The sequence below is a fragment of the Procambarus clarkii genome, chromosome 81 (assembly GCF_040958095.1).
Source record: "Procambarus clarkii isolate CNS0578487 chromosome 81, FALCON_Pclarkii_2.0, whole genome shotgun sequence".
In the NCBI taxonomy this organism is placed as follows: Eukaryota; Metazoa; Arthropoda; class Malacostraca; order Decapoda; family Cambaridae; genus Procambarus; species Procambarus clarkii.
Genome location: NC_091230.1, coordinates 3,819,758 through 3,840,537, shown reverse-complemented (window position 1 = coordinate 3,840,537; position 20,780 = coordinate 3,819,758). Strand labels below are relative to the sequence as shown.

Below are 20,780 nucleotides of genomic sequence, written 5' to 3'. Positions count from 1 at the left end.
CGGACACTCACACGCGCCCGACACGCACCAAACTTCCGGGAAAATCCCCCAAACCCTTTGTGATTATGACCGCACGCCCCACCTGGACCAGCTGGCTCTCAAGAGAGCCACCTGGCCAGATGGTGCGCGCGGTCGTAGTCACATAATTCACTACTAAGACTGGCTTCACGTAGGCAGTGTAAAGCGCACTAAATGCCTCCTTACTTAGGTTTCTGAATGATGTTCACAGGTAGGCTGTTCCCCTTCATTGTGTACTGTCCCTTTGGTCTCCTAGTCCCATTTCCATAACTTTACACTTGCTCGTGTTGAAATCCAGTAGCCATTTCTCTGACCATCTCTGCAACCTGTTTAGGTCCTCTTGGAGGATCCTGCAATCCTCATCTGTCACAACTCTTCTCATCAACTTTGCGTCATCCGCAAACATCGACATGTAGGACTCTACGGGCTTCCCTTGGGCTTCTAAGAAGGTAGATAGGAGGGTCTGGGGTAGGGCCTGGGTAGGTAGGTCTGGAGTAGGAAGGGCATACTGGGTCTGAAGATTAGGGAGGGTCTGATAGGCATAGAGGGGTTGGGAGATCGCGTAAGATTGGGAGTCAGATAGAGGTTGAGAGGTTGGGAGGGGGAAGGATAGAGGGGGTGGGGGGAATCTCCCACCCCCCTCGCAAGGGTGGGGGGTCACATGGAAGGAGAGGGGATGAGGAGGGGTGAGGGCTGGGTAGGTCTTGGGGGGTTGAGGGGATGAGGGCTGGGCGGGTTTTGGGGGTTGAGGGGATGAGGGCTGGGTGGGTTTTTGGGGTTGAGGGGATGAGGGCTGGACGGGTTTTAAGGGTTGAGGTGATGAGGGGGTCCTTGGAATGTGGGATGAATTTGACTGCAGTGGGGTCAGAGGGGTTTGTGTGTGTGTGAGTGTGTGTGTGTGTGCGTGTGTGTGTGTGTGTGTGTGTGTGTGTGTGTGTGTGTGTGTGTGTGTGTGTGTGTGTACTCACCTAGTTGTGCTTGCGGGGGTTGAGCTCTGGCTCTTTGGTCCCGCCTCTCAACCGTCAATCAACAGGTGTACAGGTTCCTTCTCCCTGTTCTATTGTAAAGACCTCCTGGAACCTTTTGTTGAGTTCTTCACACACCTCTTTGTCATTCTCTGTGTACCTGTTCTCGCCCACCCTAAGTTTCATCACCTGTTCCTTCACTGTTGTCTTCCTCCTGATGTGACTGTGTAGTAACTTTGGTTCGGTCTTGGCTTTATTAGCTATATCATTTTCATACCTTTTCTCAGCTGCTCTTCTCACACTAACATACTCGTTCCTGGTTCTCTGGTATCTCTCTCTACTTTCTGGTGTTCTGTTATTACGGAAGTTCCTCCATGCCCTTTTGTTCAGCTCCTTTGCTTCCATACATTCCCTATTAAACCAAATGTGTGTGTGTGTGTGAGTGTGTACTCACCTAGTTGTGCTTGTGGGGGTTGAGCATTAGCTCTTTGGTCCCGCCTCTCAACCGTCAATCAACAGGTGTACAGGTTCCTGAGCCTATTGGACTCTATCATATCTACAGTTGAAACTGTGTATGGAGTCAGCCTCCACCACATCACTTCCTAATGCAATCCATTTGTCAACTACTCCGACACTAAAAAAGTTCTTTCTAACATCTCTGTGGCTCATTTGGGCACTCAATTTCCACCTGTGTCCCCTAGTGCGTGTGCCTCTTGTGTTAAATAGACTGTCTTTATCTACCCTATTAATTCCCTTGAGAATCTTGAATGTGGTGATCATGTTCACCCTAACTCTTCTGTCTTCCAGCGAAGTGAGGTTTAATTCCCGTAGAAGTAATGTGCTGGAAGTAAAGCATCCAGCACTTACACTAACACGATAATATCATTTTAAATGTAGTTATTGTCCTTGTATATAAGTCACGGGAGGCAAACCCTCAGCAGTTTAAAGACCAACTAATGAAAATAGAACACTGCTTGGAAAACCTCACAAATCCAGCTCCGAACATCATCCTGCTTGGGGACTTCAACCTACAGCACCTGAAATGGAAGCACCTGGCTAATACAGTAATATCAGAAAGAATACCAGGAAGTAGCCTAAATGAACAGGCACATGCAAATGACCTGCTACGGATGTGCGACATGTTTGCCTTAAACCAGCAAATAGTAGAACCAACTAGGAAGGAGAACACGCTGGACCTCATTTTCACTAATAATGATGAATTGATCAGGAACATAATGATTACAAATACCTGTTACTCAGATCACAACTTAATTGAAGTTATGACAACCATGGGGAGTAGACCTTCAAAACCAGTCCAGATTCCCAGTGGAGGAGATTTCAGCTAATTCAACTTCAATAATAAACAGATAAACTGGGAGCAAATAAACCAGGACTTCACAGAAATAAACTGGGAAGAACAGCCAGAAAATGCAAACCTGAACCAGTGCCTGGAAAAAATAAGCTTAGTAGCACTAGAAATATGTTCAAACCGCATACTTCTAAGAAAAAAGAGGAAGAGATGCAGATTGGAACGGGAACGTCGTTCCCTATATAGGCGAAGAAAACGAATCGCGGAACAACTTGAGAGTCGCACCCTATCTCAAGAACGGCGAAGAAGGTTAGGTAGAGAAATAGAAACAATTGAACGGAAGCTACAAGAATCATACAAAACCCAGGAAAGGCAAAGAGAGCAAAAGGCCATCAGTGAAATAGAGAGAAATCCGAAATATTTTTTCTCCTATGCAAAATCAAGACCAAAAACCACATCTAGTATCGGGCCCCTGCGAAAGGGAGATGGAACTTTCACCGATGACAACAAAGAAATGAGCGAGCTACTGAGGAAGCAGTACGACTCTGTTTTCAGCGAGCCATTAAGCACACTAAAGATTGATAACCCAAATGAATTTTTCATGGATATGATACCAACATCAAATCATATATCAGACGTCACCCTATCCCCACTGGATTTTGAAGAAGCCATAAACAGTATGCCTATGCACTCTGCACCAGGCCCGGATTCTTGGAACTCCATATTCATAAAGAACTGTAAAAAAACACTATCGCAGGCCCTCCACATTCTATGAACACAAAGCCTAGATACTGGCGTTATTCCTGATATACTAAAAACAACAGAGATAGCACCACTTCATAAAGGAGGAAATAAGGCAGAGGCAAAAAATTACAGACCGATAGCACTAACATCGCACATCATAAAATGTTTTGAGAGAGTGCTAAGAAGTAAGATCACAAAATACATGGAATCACAGCATCTCCATAACCCCGGACAACATGGTTTCAGAACAGGGCGCTCTTGCCTATCGCAGTTGCTGGACCACTATGATATGGCATTAGATGCTATGGAAGACAAACAAAACGCTGATGTAATTTACACAGATTTCGCAAAAGCTTTTGATAAATGTGACCATGGTGTTATTGCACATAAAATGCGTTCAAAAGGAATTACCGGAAAAATAGGCAGATGGATCTACAATTTCCTGACCAACAGAACCCAATGTGTAATAGTCAACAAAATAAAATCCAGCCCATCAACCGTGAAGAGCTCAGTCCCCCAGGGTACTGTGCTTGCTCCAGTACTTTTTCTCATCCTCATATCGGACATAGACAAGAACACAACCTATAGCACTGTATCATCCTTTGCAGATGACACTAGGATCTTCATGAGAGTAGGCAACATAGAGGATACGGCAAACCTCCAGTCAGATGTAGATCAGGTCTTTCTATGGGCTACAGAAAATAATATGGTGTTTAACGAAGATAAGTTCCAGCTCATGCGCTATGGAAAAAATGAAAATATAAAAACGGAAACCACGTACAAAACTCAGGCAAATCATAACATAGAACGAAAAGGCAATGTAAAGGATCTGGGTGTACTCATGTCGGAAGACCTTACCTCTAAAGAACACAATAAAGTAGCCGTCACAACTGCAAGAAAAATGACAGGTTGGATAACAAGAACTTTTCACACTAGAGATGCTATACCGATGATGATACTTTTCAAAACGCTTGTGCTCTCTAGAGTGGAGTACTGCTGCACAATGACAGCCCCTTTCAAAGCTGGAGAAATTGCTGACCTGGAGAGCGTGCAGAGATCCTTTACTGCTAGAATCCACTCAGTAAAACATCTAAACTATTGGGACCGACTAAAGAGCCTAAAACTGTACTCCCTTGAGCGCAGGCGGGAGAGGTACATAATAATTTACACGTGGAAAATATTAGAGGGGCTGGTCCCAAACCTGAACACAGAAATAACATCACATGAGACCAGAAGACATGGCAGGATGTGCAGTATACCCCCGTTGAAAAGCAGAGGTGCAACAGGTACTCTGAGAGAGAACTCTATCAACATCAGAGGTCCGAGACTGTTCAACACGCTTCCACTACACATAAGGGGAATAACTGGCCGACCCCTCACAGTGTTCAAGAGAGAACTGGATAAGCACCTCCAAAGGATACCTGATCAACCAGGCTGTGACTCATACGTCAGGTTGCGAGCAGCCACGTCCAACAGCCTGGTTGATCAGTCCGGCAACCAGGAGGCCTGGTCGACGACCGGGCCGCGGGGACGCTAAGCCCCGGAAGCACCTCAAGGTAACCTCAGGGTAAGGTCGTAGCTCATACCTCTCAGCTCGGGTACTAGTCTGGTGGCAAACCTTTGAACCTTTTCCAGTTTAGTCTTATCCTTGACTAGATATGGACTCCATGCTGGGGCTGCATACTCCAGGATTGGCCTAACATGTGCTATACAAAGTTCTGAATGATTCCTTACACAAGTTTGCCGTTCTTATGTTCTTTGAATGCCGTTCTTATGTTGGCCAGCCTGGCATATGCCGCTGATGTTATCCTCTTGATAAGGGCTGCAGGAGACAGGTCTGGCGTGATATTAACCCCCAAGTCTTTTTCTTTCTCTGACTCTTGAAATATTTCATCTCCCAGATGGTACCTTGTATCAAGCCTCCTGCTCCCTACACCTATCTTCATTACATTACATTTGCTTGGGTTAAACTCTAACAACCATTTGTTTGACCATTCCTTCAGCTTGTCTAGGTCTTCTTGAAGCCTCAAAAGCTGTCCTCCTCTGTCTTAATCCTTCTCATAATTTTGGCATCGTTCGCAAACATTGAGAGAAATGAATCTATACCCTCCGGAAGATCGTTTACATATATCAGAAACAAGATAGGACCGAGTACAGAGTCCTCTGGGACTCCACCGGTGACTTCACGCCAATCTGAGGTCTCACCCCTCACCGTAACTCTCTGCTTCCTATTGCTCAGGTACTCCCTTATCCACTGGAGCACCTTACCAGCTACACCTGCCTCTCTCTCCAGCTTATGTACCAGCCTCTTATGCGGTACTGTGTGTTTACTAGTTGTGTTTTTACGGGGGGTTGAGCTTTGCTCTTTCGGCCCGCCTCTCAACTGTCATTCAACTGTTTACTAACTACTTTTTTTTTTCCACACCACACACACACACACACACACACACACACACACCAGGAAGCAGCCCGTGACAGCTGACTAACTCCCAGGTACCTAGTTACTGCTACGTAACAGGGGCATTCAGGGTGAAAGAAACTTTGCCCATTTGTTTCTGCCTGGTGCGGGAATCGAACCCGCACCACAGAATTACGAATCATGCGCGCTATCCACCAGGCTACGATGCCCCTAACACGAGGCCTACGAGGCCCCTGTGTGTGTGTGTGTGTGTGTGTGCATGCATTGTTGGATGCCTGCTTTGCAACAGGAGAGCAGTGTATACTCAAGTGTGGAGGTCAACCAGGAGAGCAGTGTATACTCAAGTGTGGAGGTCATCCAGGAGAGCAGTGTATACTCAAGTGTGGAGGTCAACCAGGAGAGCAGTGTATACTCAAGTGTGGAGGTCAACCAGGAGAGCAGTGTATACTCAAGTGTGGAGGTCATCCAGGAGAGCAGTGTATACTCAAGTGTGGAGGTCATCCAGGAGAGCAGTGTATACTCAAGTGTGGAGGTCAACCAGGAGAGCAGTGTATACTCAAGTGTGGAGGTCAACCAGGAGAGCAGTGTATACTCAAGTGTGGAGGTCAACCAGGAGAGCAATGTATACTGAAGATGTGTGGGGTAATGCTAGCAGGCAATATGTGCTTTTTAATTAGTGAATAATTATTTTTTGTTTTTATTTACTTTTTAATTTTGTGTTACTTCAAATAGAGGAGTGTAGGTAAATTCAGCCTGCTAGGTTTTACTTTAACACATAGTTGCGGGTGTTGGTAAGTGTGCACAGCTTATCCCACATTGGTGGAGATAAATAAACCATATACATTTGCTGTTTACTTCATATAAATTATACCACATATGTTGGCAAATAACATCTACAGTATAAGGTTAGTTTTACAAACTACTGTATTGTAAACATGGGTTAGTGAAAGGTTAGATGAGTTCTCAGCTGTTTTGTAGTTATGGCGAGTGTTGGCAGTGTGAGAGCTGTTCCAAGCTCTCGGCCGGCCAATTACGAACACAATTTGTAAATGGTCACTACACTCATATACACAATTTGTTTTACTGGCTACAGTACTTCCTATGGTTGATGTAGAGGTCGCTGTGGGTGGATCACTATTGGGCGGTGTCATTTCAGAACTCTGCAGAGCCGCATTTGCGAAACCTCAGGAAGTACTATTGTCTCATGTCTTTGTTTACATTCAGGAACAATGACTCGCCACCTCGCACTCCTCGCGGTGTTCCAGTAATATTTCTGGTTCCTACTCCGTCTTAGGGAATTTGGGAGGCAAGCTGAACCTTTACTGCTAATTATCTAAGAACCAGTCATAGTGACCACTTATTTATTAAGTTTAAATACTGTTGCTTAAAGAATAGTTGTGTAGCTTAAATATACGTGTTGTTGTGATTATATCACAAAATTTCCCAGTATACTTTAAAATTTTGGTAATGGCTAACTATAAAAAAATTAACTGCATCTACGATAGTTACTATGTTAACATGTTACGTGTTGCATTTCCGACAAGATGCCAGCAATCTTGAGCCACATATACAACCCCTGCTCTGCTGTCAAGAAGGTATGAGATCCGCCTTACTTCAGTGATCCGCCTGCCTTTCTTGTTAGGTTAAAAAGTACATAACTTTTCATGGTTGTTGAAGTCAAATTTCTTTCCCAAGATATTGACTTCATTAGTGAACATGGATTTTTGTCGCTATTTGTACACTTGACCCATTTATAATACCATGCTGCCTTGTTATCATCACCACCTGTAACCGCTATTTGTACACCTGCCCCATGTGTAATACCATGCTGCCTTGTCATCACCATCGCCTGTGGTCGCTATTCTCTCTCTCTCTCTCTCTCTCTCTCTCTCTCTCTCTCTCTCTCTCTCTCTCTCTCTCTCTCTCTCTCTCTCTCTCTCTCTCTCTCTCTCTCTCTCTCTCTCTCTCTCTCTCTCTCTCTCTCTCTGTCTCTCTCTGTCTCTCTCTCTGTCTCTCTCTCTGTCTCTCTCTCTCTCTCTCTCTGTCTCTCTCTCTCTCTCTCTCTCTCTCTCTCTCTCTCTCTCTCTCTCTCTCTCTCTCTCTCTCTCTCTCTCTCTCTCTCTCTCTCTCTCTCTCTCTCTCTCTCTCTCTCTGTCTCTCTCTGTCTCTCTCTCTCTCTCTCTCTCTCTCTCTCTCTCTCTCTCTCTCTCTCTCTCTCTCTCTCTCTCTCTCTCTCTCTCTCTCTCTGTCTCTCTCTCTCTCTCTGTCTCTCTCTCTCTGTCTCTCTCTCTCTGTCTCTCTCTCTCTCTCTCTCTCTCTCTCTCTCTCTCTCTCTCTCTCTCTCTCTCTCTCTCTCTCTCTCTCTCTCTCTCTCTCTCTCTCTCTCTCTCTGTCTCTCTCTCTCTCTCTCTCTCTCTCTCTCTCTCTCTCTCTCTCTCTCTCTCTCTCTCTCTCTCTCTCTCTCTCTCTCTCTCTCTCTCTGTCTCTGTCTCTCTCTCTCTCTCTCTCTCTCTCTCTCTCTCTCTCTCTCTCTCTCTCTCTCTCTCTCTCTCTCTCTCTCTCTCTCTCTCTCTCTCTCTCTCTGTCTCTCTCTCTCTCTCTCTCTCTGTCTCTCTCTCTCTCTCTCTCTCTCTCTCTCTCTGTCTCTCTCTCTCTCTCTCTCTCTCTCTCTCTCTCTCTCTCTCTCTCTCTCTCTCTCTCTCTCTCTCTCTCTCTCTCTCTCTCTCTCTCTCTCTCTCTCTCTCTGTCTCTCTCTGTCTCTCTCTGTCTCTCTCTCTCTCTCTCTCTCTCTCTCTCTCTCTCTCTCTCTCTCTCTCTCTGTCTCTCTCTCTCTCTCTCTCTCTCTCTCTCTCTCTCTCTCTCTCTCTCTCTCTCTCTCTCTCTCTGTCTCTCTCTCTCTCTCTCTCTCTCTCTCTCTCTCTCTCTCTCTCTCTCTCTCTCTCTCTCTCTCTCTCTCTCTCTCTCTCTCTCTCTCTCTCTCTCTCTCTGTCTCTCTCTCTCTCTCTCTCTCTCTCTCTCTCTCTCTCTCTCTCTCTCTCTCTCTCTCTCTCTCTCTCTCTCTCTCTCTCTCTCTCTCTCTCTCTCTCTCTCTCACTTTTAGTTTCTTGTTCTTGTAACCCAACATAGAACAGGAAAGAAACAAGGGCACTGGAACACAGGTGGAGGAGAGGCACAGGAAGAGACATATATTTAGATCATCACCTAATTATGAGGGAGAAATTACCAAGGAAGTGAAAAATATGAGACAATCAATAAACAGCTTACAAAGAGAGCTGAGTTAGTTGGAAAGGAGGAGATAAAAAGCCTCAGAGAGATGCTACTATAACTCAGTACCAGACAACCAACCAGCAGTAAGGTGGGACTGTACCACCAGAAGGGATTCTTACAGTGGATGTCACATTTGCTAAAATGCTAAGAGGCCGGAAGGCATGTCCATAATGAAGGAAGTTGTGGAAACAGTGGCTTCACAGGAAGCAGCAAGGTGCACTATTCAGCTGCTGGGAAGGGAAAGAGATGCAGTTGAAGTTGATATTGAAGAAGAAGTCAGCGCCATCTAGGAAGAGTGGAAAGCTATGGACAGATTTGCAGTAAAACTGATCCTGAACTAGGGGGGGGGGGAGGGACAAATATTATGTTATACATTAATTAATGTAATATTATAATGCAATTAGTGTAATATTATAATGTAATTAATGTATTATTATGATGTAAGTAATGTAATATTATAATATGTACATCAGAGTGTGGGGCTACACATGAACAAGACGTGTCACGATGGTCAGCGGGAGGAACACCGCCACAAGAACCTCTACAACCACAACCTTCCCTGTGAGTTGCTGTTAGATAGGCCTACCTGTCACCCCATATGTTTGTGTTAGGCCTACCTGTCACCCCATATGTTTGTGTTAGGCCTACCTGTCACCCCATATGTTTGTGTTAGGCCTACCTGTCACCCCATATGTTTGTGTTAGGCCTACCTGTCACCCCATATGTTTGTGTTAGGCCTACCTGTCACCCCATATGTTTGTGTTAGGCCTACCTGTCACCCCATATGTTTGTGTTAGGCCTACCTGTCACCCCATATGTTTGTGTTAGGCCTACCTGTCACCCCATATGTTTGTGTTAGGCCTACCTGTCACCCCATATGTTTGTGTTAGGCCTACCTGTCACCCCATATGTTTGTGTTAGGCCTACCTGTCACTCCATATGTTTGTGTTAGGCCTACCTGTCACCCCATATGTTTGTGTTAGGCCTACCTGTAACCCCATATGTGTTTGTGTTAGGCCTATCTGTGACCTCATGTGTGTTTGTGTTAGGCCTACCTGTGACCTCATGTGTGTTTGTGTTAGGCCTACCTGTAACCCCATGTGTGTTTGTGTTAGGCCTATCTGTAACCCTATGTGTGTTTGTGTTAGGCCTACCTGTAACCCCGTGTGTTTGTGTTAGGCCTACCTGTAACCCATGTGTGTTTGTGTTAGGCCTACCTGTAACCCCATGTGTGTTTGTGTTAGGCCTACCTGTAACCCCATGTGTTTGTGTTAGGCCTACCTGTAACCCATGTGTGTTTGTGTTAGGCCTACCTGTAACCCCATATGTGTTTGTGTTAGGCCTACCTGTGACCTCATGTGTTTGTGTTAGGCCTACCTGTGACCCCATATGTGTTGGTGTTAGGCCTACCTGTGACCCCATATGTGTTTGTGTTAGGCCTATCTGTAACCCCATGTGTTTTTGTGTTAGGCCTACCTGTAACCCCATGTGTTTGTGTTAGGCCTACCTGTAACCCATGTGTGTTTGTGTTAGGCCTACCTGTAACCCCATGTGTTTTTGTTAGGCCTACCTGTGACCCATGTGTGTGTGTGTGTTAGGCCTACATGTGACCCCATGTGTGTTTGTTTTAGGCCTACCTGTGGCCTCATGTGTGCTTGTGTTAGGCCTACATGTGACCCCATATGTGTTGGTGTTAGATAGGTCTATCTTGTGGGGAAATATTTGTGGGAGGAAATGAATTAGGTTTTATTTATAATTTATAGTTTATTATTACATTAAGTGGACTATGAGTTTGTTTAATGTATGGAGCAGTGGACTGTATAAGGTTAACTCCTCACAAATGTATCCCACGATCTTGGCAGTTTAAATTTTACACTATGTTACACTAGAACAAATTAAGTTAATTAATTTGATCACTAGATTATATTATTTAATTATGATAAATTTAATTAATTTCCTCTATCCTAGCTTTAATGATAAACAGGACAGTTTAGATGTTGTGAAAAGTTTGTCCTCGCAATGGTGATAATTCCCAGACGTGTTGTGAACACGTAACAATATGGTCTCTCCCACAACCAGCACACCGTATACTTCTTAAATATCACAATATGTCAGTCTTCTCTTTCCTCGAGCCTCAGCCTGCTAATATGTTATAATTAAGTCAACTGAATTACACAATTGTTTTGTATAATGATCTTACCCAGTATAGGCTGTTGGCCAGACCTCATAACCGCACCTAAACTTAGTGATCGATCAGCCTCGTAACCGAACCTAAGCTTAGTGATCGATCAGCCTCGTAAGCGCACCTAAACCTAGTGACTGATCAACCTCATAACCGCACCTAAACTTAGTGATCGATCAGCCTCGTAACCGAACCTAAGCTTGGTGACTGATCAGCCTCATAACCGCACCTAAGCTTAGTGATCGATCAGCCTCGTAACCGCACCTAAGCTTAGTGATCGATCAGCCTCGTAACCGCACCTAAGCTTAGTGATCGATCAGCCTCGTAACCGCACCTAAGCTTAGTGATCGATCAGCCTCGTAACCGCACCTAAGCTTGGTGACTGATCAGCCTCATAACCGCACCTAAACTTAGTGATCGATCAGCCTCGTAACCGAACCTAAGCTTAGTGATCGATCAGCCTCGTAAGCGCACCTAACCTTAGTGACTGATCAGCCTCATAACCGCATCTAAACTTAGCGATCGATCAGCTAATCTATATAAAGATACAGGACGTAAATGAGGTACTTCCCATATTACTGACGAGGTCCAAGTGCACCAATGACTTAGTATCACTCGTGCACGACAACTAATAAACAAACGCTCCGTGTATATATGTGTGTGTGTGTGTGTGTGTGTGTGTGTGTGTGTGTGTGTGTGTGTGTGTGTGTGTGTGTGTGTGTGTGTGTACTCACCTAATTGTGCTTGCGGGGGTTGAGCTTTGGCTCTTTGGTAGAGCCAAAGTACTATATGGTACTATATGGTACGGGAAGTACTATATGGTACAGGTGCACACTCATGTGTGTGTGTGTGTGTGTGTGTGGGGGGGGGGGGGGGGGACCATAATGGCGGACCTCCTCCTCCTCCAGGAGGGAGCGTTCGTACGCCCAGAATTATTTATTGAATTACCGGTTATTATATAATATCTGATATAATTATCAAAGGGAGTGGATATTAATTAGCTCTCTTTTGGTTCTTTGAAGTTTCACTTTATTATTGATATTGATGCATTAAGTAGTCCCCAAACTACACTTAATAATTAACTGCTTAACAGACATAAATTCCTTCTGTTAAAAAACAACTCCTGCGGACGTGGCGGGGAAATTTCTAGCAAATTATTAGAAGAATTTCCTACAATTCTTCTATTTTAAATTATATTTATTTATGGATTATACTTGGCAAATAACACTACATGGGAAGATATATCGTCTTGGTGAGTATGTAAAAATGAATATAGGGTAGATTAAATAAAAGAAGGAGGGCGAAATTTCCCACATTTCTGTTACCCTGTGTGTTTGTGTTGGATAGGCCTACCTATTATCCTATATGTTAGTGTTAGGTAATCCTACCTGTTAACCCTATGTATTGGTGTTAGGTAGGCCTACCTGTTAACCCTATGTATTGGTGTTAGATAGGCCTACCTGTTACACCATTTGTTGGTGTTAGGTAGGCCTACCTGTTAGTCCATGTGTGTGTGCTAGATAGGCCTAACTATAATCCAATGTGTTGCTGTTAGATAGTCCTGTCATGTGAATTGTTCTTAGATAGGCCTACCATGTTGGATTGGCCTACGCGTGAGAGGTAGGTCACTATATGTTACAGGTGCACCAGTCGTGGGTCACTATATAGTACAGCTGCACCAGTGGTGGGTCACTATATGGTACAGCTGCACCAGTGGTGGGTCACTGTATGGTACATTTGCACCAGTGGTGGGTCACTATATGGTACAGCTGCACCAGTGGTGGGTCACTATGGTACAGCCGCACCAGTGGTAAATCACTATATGGTACAGCTGCACCAGTTGTGGGTCACTATATGGTACATTTGCACCAGTGGTGGGTCACTATATGGTACAGCTGCACCAGTGGTGGGTCACTATGGTACAGCCGCACCAGTTGTAAATCACTATATGGTACAGCTGCACCAGTGGTGGGTCACTAGATGGTACAGCTGCACCAGTGTGGGGTCACTATATGGTACAGCTGCACCAGTGGTGGGCCACTATATGGTACAGGTGCACCAGTGGTGGGTCACTAGATGGTACAGCTGCACCAGTGGTGTGTCACTATATGGTACATTTGCACCAGTGGTGGGTCACTATATGGTACAGCTGCACCAGTGGTGGGTCACTATGGTACAGCCGCACCAGTGGTAAATCACTATATGGTACAGCTGCACCAGTGGTGGGTCACTAGATGGAACAGCTGCACCAGTGTGGGGTCACTATATGGTACAGCTGCACCAGTGGTGGGCCACTATATGGTACAGGTGCACCAGTGGTGGGTCACTATATGGTACAGTTGCACCAGTGGTGGGTCACTATATGGTACAGCTACACCAGTGGTGGGGTCACTATATGGTACAGGTGCACCAGTGGTGGGTCACTATATGGTACAGCTGCACCAGTGGTGGGCCACTATATGGTACAGGTGCACCAGTGGTGGGTCACTATATGGTACAGCTGCACCAGTGGTGGGCCACTATATGATACAGGTGCACCAGTGGTGGGTCACTATATGGTACAGCTGCACCAGTGGTGGGTCACTATATGGTACAGCTGCACCAGTGGTGGGCCACTATATGGTACAGGTGCACCAGTGGTGGGTCACAATATGGTACAGCTGCACCAGTGGTGGGCCACTATATGGTACAGCTGCACCAGTGGTGGGCCACTATATGGTACAGCTTCACCAGTGGTAGGCCACTATATGGTACAGCTGCACCAGTTGTGGGTCTCTATATGGTACATTTGCACCAGTGGTGGGTCACTATATGGTACAGCTGCACCAGTGGTAGGTCACTAAATGGTACAGCTGCACCAGTGGTGGGTCACTATATGGTACAGCTGCACCAGTGGTTGGTCACTATATGGTACAGCTGCACCAGTGGTTGGTCACTATATGGTACAGCTGTACCAGTTGTAGGTCACTATATGGTACAGCTGCACCAGTGGTGGGTCACTATATGGTACAGCTGTACCAGTGGTAGGTCACTAAATGGTACAGCTGCACCAGTGGTGGATCACTATATGGTACAGCTGCACCAGTGGTGGGTCACTATATGGTACACCTGCACCAGTGGTGGGTCGCAATATGGTACAGCTGCACCAGTGGTGGGTCGCAATATGGTACAACTGCCCCAGTGGTGGGTCACAATATGGTACAGCTGCACCAGTGGTGGGTCGCAATATGGTACAGCTGCACCAGTGGTGGGTCACAATATGGTACAGCTGCACCAGTGGTGGGTCACTATATGGTACACCTGCACCAGTGGTGGGTCACTATATGGTACAGCTGCACCAGTGGTGGGTCACTATATGGTGCAGCTGCACCAGTGGTGGGTCACAATATGGTACAGCTGCACCAGTGGTGGGTCACTATATGGTACACCTGCACCAGTGGTGGGTCACTATATGGTACAGCTGCACCAGTGGTGGGTCACTATATGGTACAGCTGCACCAGTGGTGGGTCACTATATGGTGCAGCAGCACCAGTGGTGGGTCACTATATGGTACAGCTGCACCAGTGTTGGGTCACTATATGGTACAGCTGCACCAATGGTGGGTCACTATATGGTACAGCTGCACCAGTGGTGGGTCACAATATGGTACAGGTGCACCAGTGGTGGGTCACTATATGGTGCAGCTGCACCAGTGGTGGGTCACTATATGGTACAGCTGCACCAGTGGTGGGTCACTATATGGTACAGCTGCACCAATGGTGGGTTACTATATGGTACAGCTGCACCAGTGGTGGGTCACAATATGGTACAGCTGCACCAGTGGTGGGTCACTATATGGTACAGCTGCACCAGTGGTGGGTCACTATATGGTACAGCTGCACCAGTGGTGGGTCACTATATGGTACAGCTGCACCAGTGGTGGGTCACTATATGGTACAGCTGCACCAGTGGTGGGTCACTATATGGTACAGCTGCACCAGTGGTGGGTCACTATATGGTACACCTGCACCAGTGGTGGGTCACTATATGGTACAGGTGCACCAGTGGTGGGTCACAATATTCAACACCTGCAACAGTGGTGGATCACTATATGGTACAGGTGCACCAGTGGTGGGTCACTATATAGTACAGCTGCACCAGTGGTGGGTCACTATATAGTACAGCTGCACCAGTGGTGGGTCACTATATGGTGCAGGTGCACCAGTGGTGGGTCACTATATGGTGCAGCTGCACCAGTGGTGGGTCACTATATGGTACAGGTGTAAGAGAATAAGTAATGTACGTTACAGATGACGACACCCGTGTGAGGCTACCACTACTCCCTGACCAACCTCACAGTGACTACATCAACGCCAGCTACATCCAGGTGAGTGAGTGAGTGAGTGAGTGAGTGGGTGAGTGAGTGAGTGAGTGAGTGAGTGAGTGAGTGAGTGAGTGAGTGAGTGAGTGAGTGAGTGAGTGAGTGAGTGAGTGAGTGAGTGAGTGAGTGAGTGAGTGAGTGAGTGAGTGAGTGAGTGAGTGAGTGAGTGAGTGAGTGAGTGAGTGAGTGAGTGAGTGAGTGAGTGAGTGAGTGAGTGACTGAGTGAGTGAGTGAGTGAGTGAGTGTGTGTGTGTCAATGTTTCTCTGTTCAACCGAGTTGAAATAGGATTTTAGCTCTTGCTTGCAGTTTTATCAGGTTCCTTATATAATAGTTAATATATTACAGTTCCTATGCGATAGTCTCTATGTACATTCTCGTGAAATGTTTCCTTATCTCCTCTTTGAGGTCATCACAGAGGCCTAAGAAGTCAATACTGGGGCATCATTTCCGTATATTCTCCTCCAGGTCTACACAGAGGGACAAGGACCTGAATACTGATATTGTCCTAATGTTCTTTAGGGTCACTCGAAGACTGATGCGTTCATCGCTTCCCAAGGACCAAAGGCCTTCAACGTTGACACCGTCGGAGACTTCTGGAGGATGATCTGGCACACTCGCTGCCCCACCGTCGTCATGGTCACCAGCCTCCAGGAGAACGCTGAGGTGAGGAATGGGTTCTTGGTGCCTTGGTGGAACCCCTGAGGTATAGCCTGGTCACATTAGTGGTTACTGTCCTGGTAGGTGGTGACTTGGTGGAACCCCTGAGGTATAGGTGGGTCACATCTGTGGCTACTGCCCTGGTAGGTGGTGCCTTGGAGGAACCCCTGAGGTATAGGTGGGTCATATTTGTGGCTACTGCCCTGGTAGGTGGTGCCTTAGAGGAACCCCTGAGGTATAGGTGGGTCATATTTGTGGCTACTGCCCTGGTAGGTGGTGCCTTGGGAGAACCCCTGAGGTATAGGTGGGTCATATTTGTGGCTACTGCCCTGGTAGGTGGTGCCTTGGGAGAACCCCTGAGGTATAGGTGGGTCATATTTGTGGCTACTGCCCTGGTAGATGGTGCCTTGGAGGAACCCCTGAGGTATAGGTGGGTCATATTTGTGGCTACTGCCCTGGTAGGTGGTGCCTTGGAGGAACCCCTGAGGTATAGGGGTCACCTCGGTGATTACTGCCCTGGTAGGTGGTGCCTTGGAGGAACCCCTGAGGTATAGGGGGTCACATTTGTGGCTACTGCCCTGATAGGTGGTGCCTTGGAGGAACCCCTGAGGTATAGGTGGGTCATATTTGTGGCTACTGCCCTGGTAGGTGGTGCCTTGGTAGAACCCCTGAGGTATAGGTGGGTCATATTTGTGGCTACTGCCCTGGTAGGTGGTGCCTTGGAGGAACCCCTGAGGTATAGGTGGGTCATATTTGTGGCTACTGCCCTGGTAGGTGGTGCCTTGGAGGAACCCCTGAGGTATAGGTGGGTCATATTTGTGGCAACTGCCCTGGTAGGTGGTGCCTTGGAGGAACCCCTGAGGTATAGGGGTCACCTCGGTGATTACTGCCCTGGTAGGTGGTGCCTTGGAGGAACCCCTGAGGAATAGGGGGTCACATTTGTGGCTACTGCCCTGGTAGGTGGTGCCTTGGGAGAACCCCTGAGTTATAGGGGGTCACCTTTATGTTGTTATTGATTTAGGGGGCCACGATGGCAGTGGTACCGGAGGTGCCCCGGCGTTTCCTTGAATGATAAAACGCAAAGCCTCACGGATATCTTAACGTCGCCTGTTGGCAGTAAATAGTGCGCCTTGCGGCGAATAAACTCCTGGGACTCCGGAAGGAGGCAAACATGTACTCGCACTCTACATAGAAAACATTTGGTAGCCAAACGAAGTCAAGGCAAAAATTAATGGCCCTTCCCAAACTCGTACCCAAATGGGCAAATATATAAAAACGTCTTTCAGTAACTCCCAGCAGAGCAAGGCCAGGTATCCATTACGTCCTCAGGACACACCAAGAACCCACCAAGACCTGCCAACCCCCGGAACCTCTCGCTGAAGGTTCCATCTGGACACCCTCTCTCCGCACGAAGAACCAACCGGCAGGTGTCAGGTGTCGTAACAATCAGGGCTGTTGAATACAAGTGCTTGACGGCAGTATCGAGACCAATGGGTAAAATCGCGTCACATATTCTCTGGGCCTCCATGTGGAGCAGGCGTCCAGACGTCCACTCGTCGCCACTTTTGAACCAGAAGTCGAGATAATGCTCTGGTAGGTGGTGTGGAAAATATTTTTCCACACATGAACATCAATAAGTTACTAATAATTTTACTTAATAATCAACTATGAGGATTCGTCCGCTGTTCTACAATAATAATTTTAATTAAAATGCGCAGTTGTGGCTAAGACAATAGCTAGCCATAATCTTCCTACTTTAATGAGACGATTTAGCTACTAAAATTATCTTGCTTATTCTCATTATTAATCAACGTAGAAGAATTCAGAGTTAATGCTTTAAAAGTTTATCATATGAAGTTGATGTTATGATCAGTAGTAATTTAACGGTCAATCCTAATTTAATAATAAGCCTCTACATTGATCCATGAATGCAGGTGAGGGGAGGGAGGAGGCCATATTGTGTAGACACACCAGTTGGGGTTGAACACCTCCACTATGTTTACCATATATCCACAATCACAAACTCCTGCTTATGCTGCCATAAGGCCGGCGAGCTATGTTCAGGACAGTGTTAATGTCTCCGTCTCAATTTTTCGTTAAGTATCTCGTGAAATCACTCGTTTTTGGCCATTACTAGTAAAAGAATTGTGATAGTGAGAACGATAAGGCTGAGGGATAACCCCCATAATCTCAAGTAAGAACCCCAAAGTTATTCCGAGTCCTTGCTTGTTTAATATTAATGAGTGATTACCCAATTTCTAAGCTTCAATGTTAATGAGTAATTCGCCAGCAGGAAAATTAGTATCAACATTAGCTGTTTAAGATGTCATCTGAACAGCTATATCATATTTCCTAACCACAATTCAGATTGTGCCTAACTACAATTTAGATGTTTGGCGGCTGGATGCATTTGGTCTTTGTTGATGAAGACGAGTTGCATATAGCACCTTGTAAACCCAAAAAATCATAAATGAGCTTCCGGGTTATCATCTCAACCTATGGTAAACTAGCTATACCACTTGGTGGCAAGTTAGCTCCATGAGTAGCATTAGAACTTCTTTCATTGTAGGTGAATATATTTAAATATTTCATTCACCTGGGCTGTATGGGTTTTGAACGTGTGAGGCCGTCCCTCTGTCAACACGCGTAGGGGTCCATGGTTCAAGATCCATACAGTCCAAGTGAATGGAATGTTTATTTTCACGGAAGTGTGGATGCTAATTAATGAATTTATATAGTTTAAAGCTTTTAATCACTTGCATGTGATGTATGCAGATGAAGGTGGTGCAGTACTGGCCGGAGAAAGATCAGCCTCTGTTCAAGGATGGTATAGAGGTTAAACTCGTCTCTACAGAAGTACAGGTAAGCTGCATATATTCTTAATCATGCAGAGTTACATGCTTTGTTATGGGGCTTTCTGGCTAGGTCTTTACTGTGTAGGCTTTTGGTATCTATTTGTCTCACATTTCCCCCATCTCCCTCTCCCATTCATATTAATATATATATATATATATATATATATATATATATATATATATATATATATATATATATATATATATATATATATATATATATATATATATATATATATATATATATATATATATATATATATATATATATATATATATATTAGTATATTTTGGTAGCAGTCTTTCCTGTAGACATATATTATTAAATATGACCGAAAAAGTAAGATTAATAATTCTAACACGAATTTTCTCAATCTTTCGTACATTTCTTTCCACTGTTGGTGGTAATTCAAAAATCAATTCTCCAAAATTCATTTTTATTTCTAGTCTGACGTGACACTTGAGCGCGTTTCGTAAAACTTATTACATTTTCAAAGACTTTAGTTACACATACACAACTGAATAGAACTTACACATCTCCGATTTGTTTATATCTACATTTGAGTGAGGTAGATGGGGTGAGGTGGTATTTAATAGGGTATTAAATTCATCAACACAAGACAGAACACGAAACAATGGGTATTGAATAGAAGTGATTGTAGAAAGCCTATTGGTCCATATTTCTTGATGCTTCTATATTGGAGCGGAGTCTTGAGGTGGGTAGAATATAGTTGTGCATTAATTGGCTGTTGATTGCTGCTGTTGACTTCTTAATGTGTAGTGCCTCGCTAACGTCAAGCCGCCTGCTATCGCTGTATCTATCGATGATTTCTGTGTTGTTTACTAGGATTTCTCTGGCGATGGTTTGGTTTTGGGAAGAGATTATATGTTCCTTATTGGAGCCCTGTTGCTTATGCATCGTTAAACGCCTAGAAAGAGATGTTGTTGTCTTGCCTATATACAGTTTTTTTTGGAGCTTACAGTCCCCAAGAGGGCATTTGAAGGCATAGATGATGTTGGTCTCTTTTAAAGCGTTCTGTTTTGTGTCAATCGACTTGAGAATAGTCCAAGACGGACCGAAACGTCGTCGTCCCTTAAACTAATAGTGTGTGGTCTGGTATATATATATAAATATATATATATATATATATATATATATATATATATATATATATATATATATATATATATATACATATATTTATATATATATATATATATATATATATATATATATATATATATATATATATATATATATATATATATATATATATATATATATTGTGGGATATCTGCGGCTTGACTCATATATTCAATTATTTACTTATTTGATTTAATAAATCGAAGGACCACCCACTTTTGAGAAAAGAGGGAAACTAATAAAAGTGATCATTACAATAACACTAGAGAACCAGTGTCTATGGATAATTATTAAAAGGATAATCACTTGAAATAATGAATGGACTGTATTATTAATTAATTAAAGTCAGAGCCTCAAAGACCTACATTGGGGGGGGGGGTATTTCTAGAAATTCATATACATCTAGGAACCAGTGTGGTTCGCCACCAGTTCATTGCTGAGTAAATGATATTATAAATCTAAACTACTATAGATTCAAATATGAGAACTCAAATTGTGAATATTAAAGATTATAATTACTGAGCAACAGTCAGAGCAAACACATTGATTACCAATCATCATTTCTGGTAATAATCTATTCAATGCAAAGATTCTACAAGAACTATATAAGAATCAAATCATATAAAATAAATTTGTACGAAAGGGGTCTTAGCTTTAAGACGATTTCTATAACATCTATTTCTATAACATCCATTTCTATTTCGTCATTCGTCCTCGTATTCACAGGATCTCCACAAGGAAAGAACTAGAGGTGAATAACACGAATGAAGAGAAACAACTTGATGACTCCTCGCATACACGCTGAAATCAGAGAAAATTAAGTACCATTTGAATAGGCTACGTTTTAATTTCAATATT

The 20,780-nt window shown here is 44.6% G+C and overlaps 1 protein-coding gene across 1 annotated transcript in view; it reads left to right on the top strand.

The window, feature by feature from the left end:
- Positions 1–15,968, top strand: part of LOC123752159 (receptor-type tyrosine-protein phosphatase epsilon) — a 168,397-nt gene extending 152,429 nt beyond the window's left edge. The window contains exons 5-7 of the mRNA XM_069315480.1: positions 9,196–9,283; positions 15,195–15,271; positions 15,786–15,968. Of these exons, the coding sequence (XP_069171581.1) occupies positions 9,196–9,283; positions 15,195–15,271; positions 15,786–15,968 (348 nt within the window). The remainder of the gene's footprint in view (positions 1–9,195; positions 9,284–15,194; positions 15,272–15,785) is intronic.
- Positions 15,969–20,780: the final 4,812 nt, after the last annotated feature.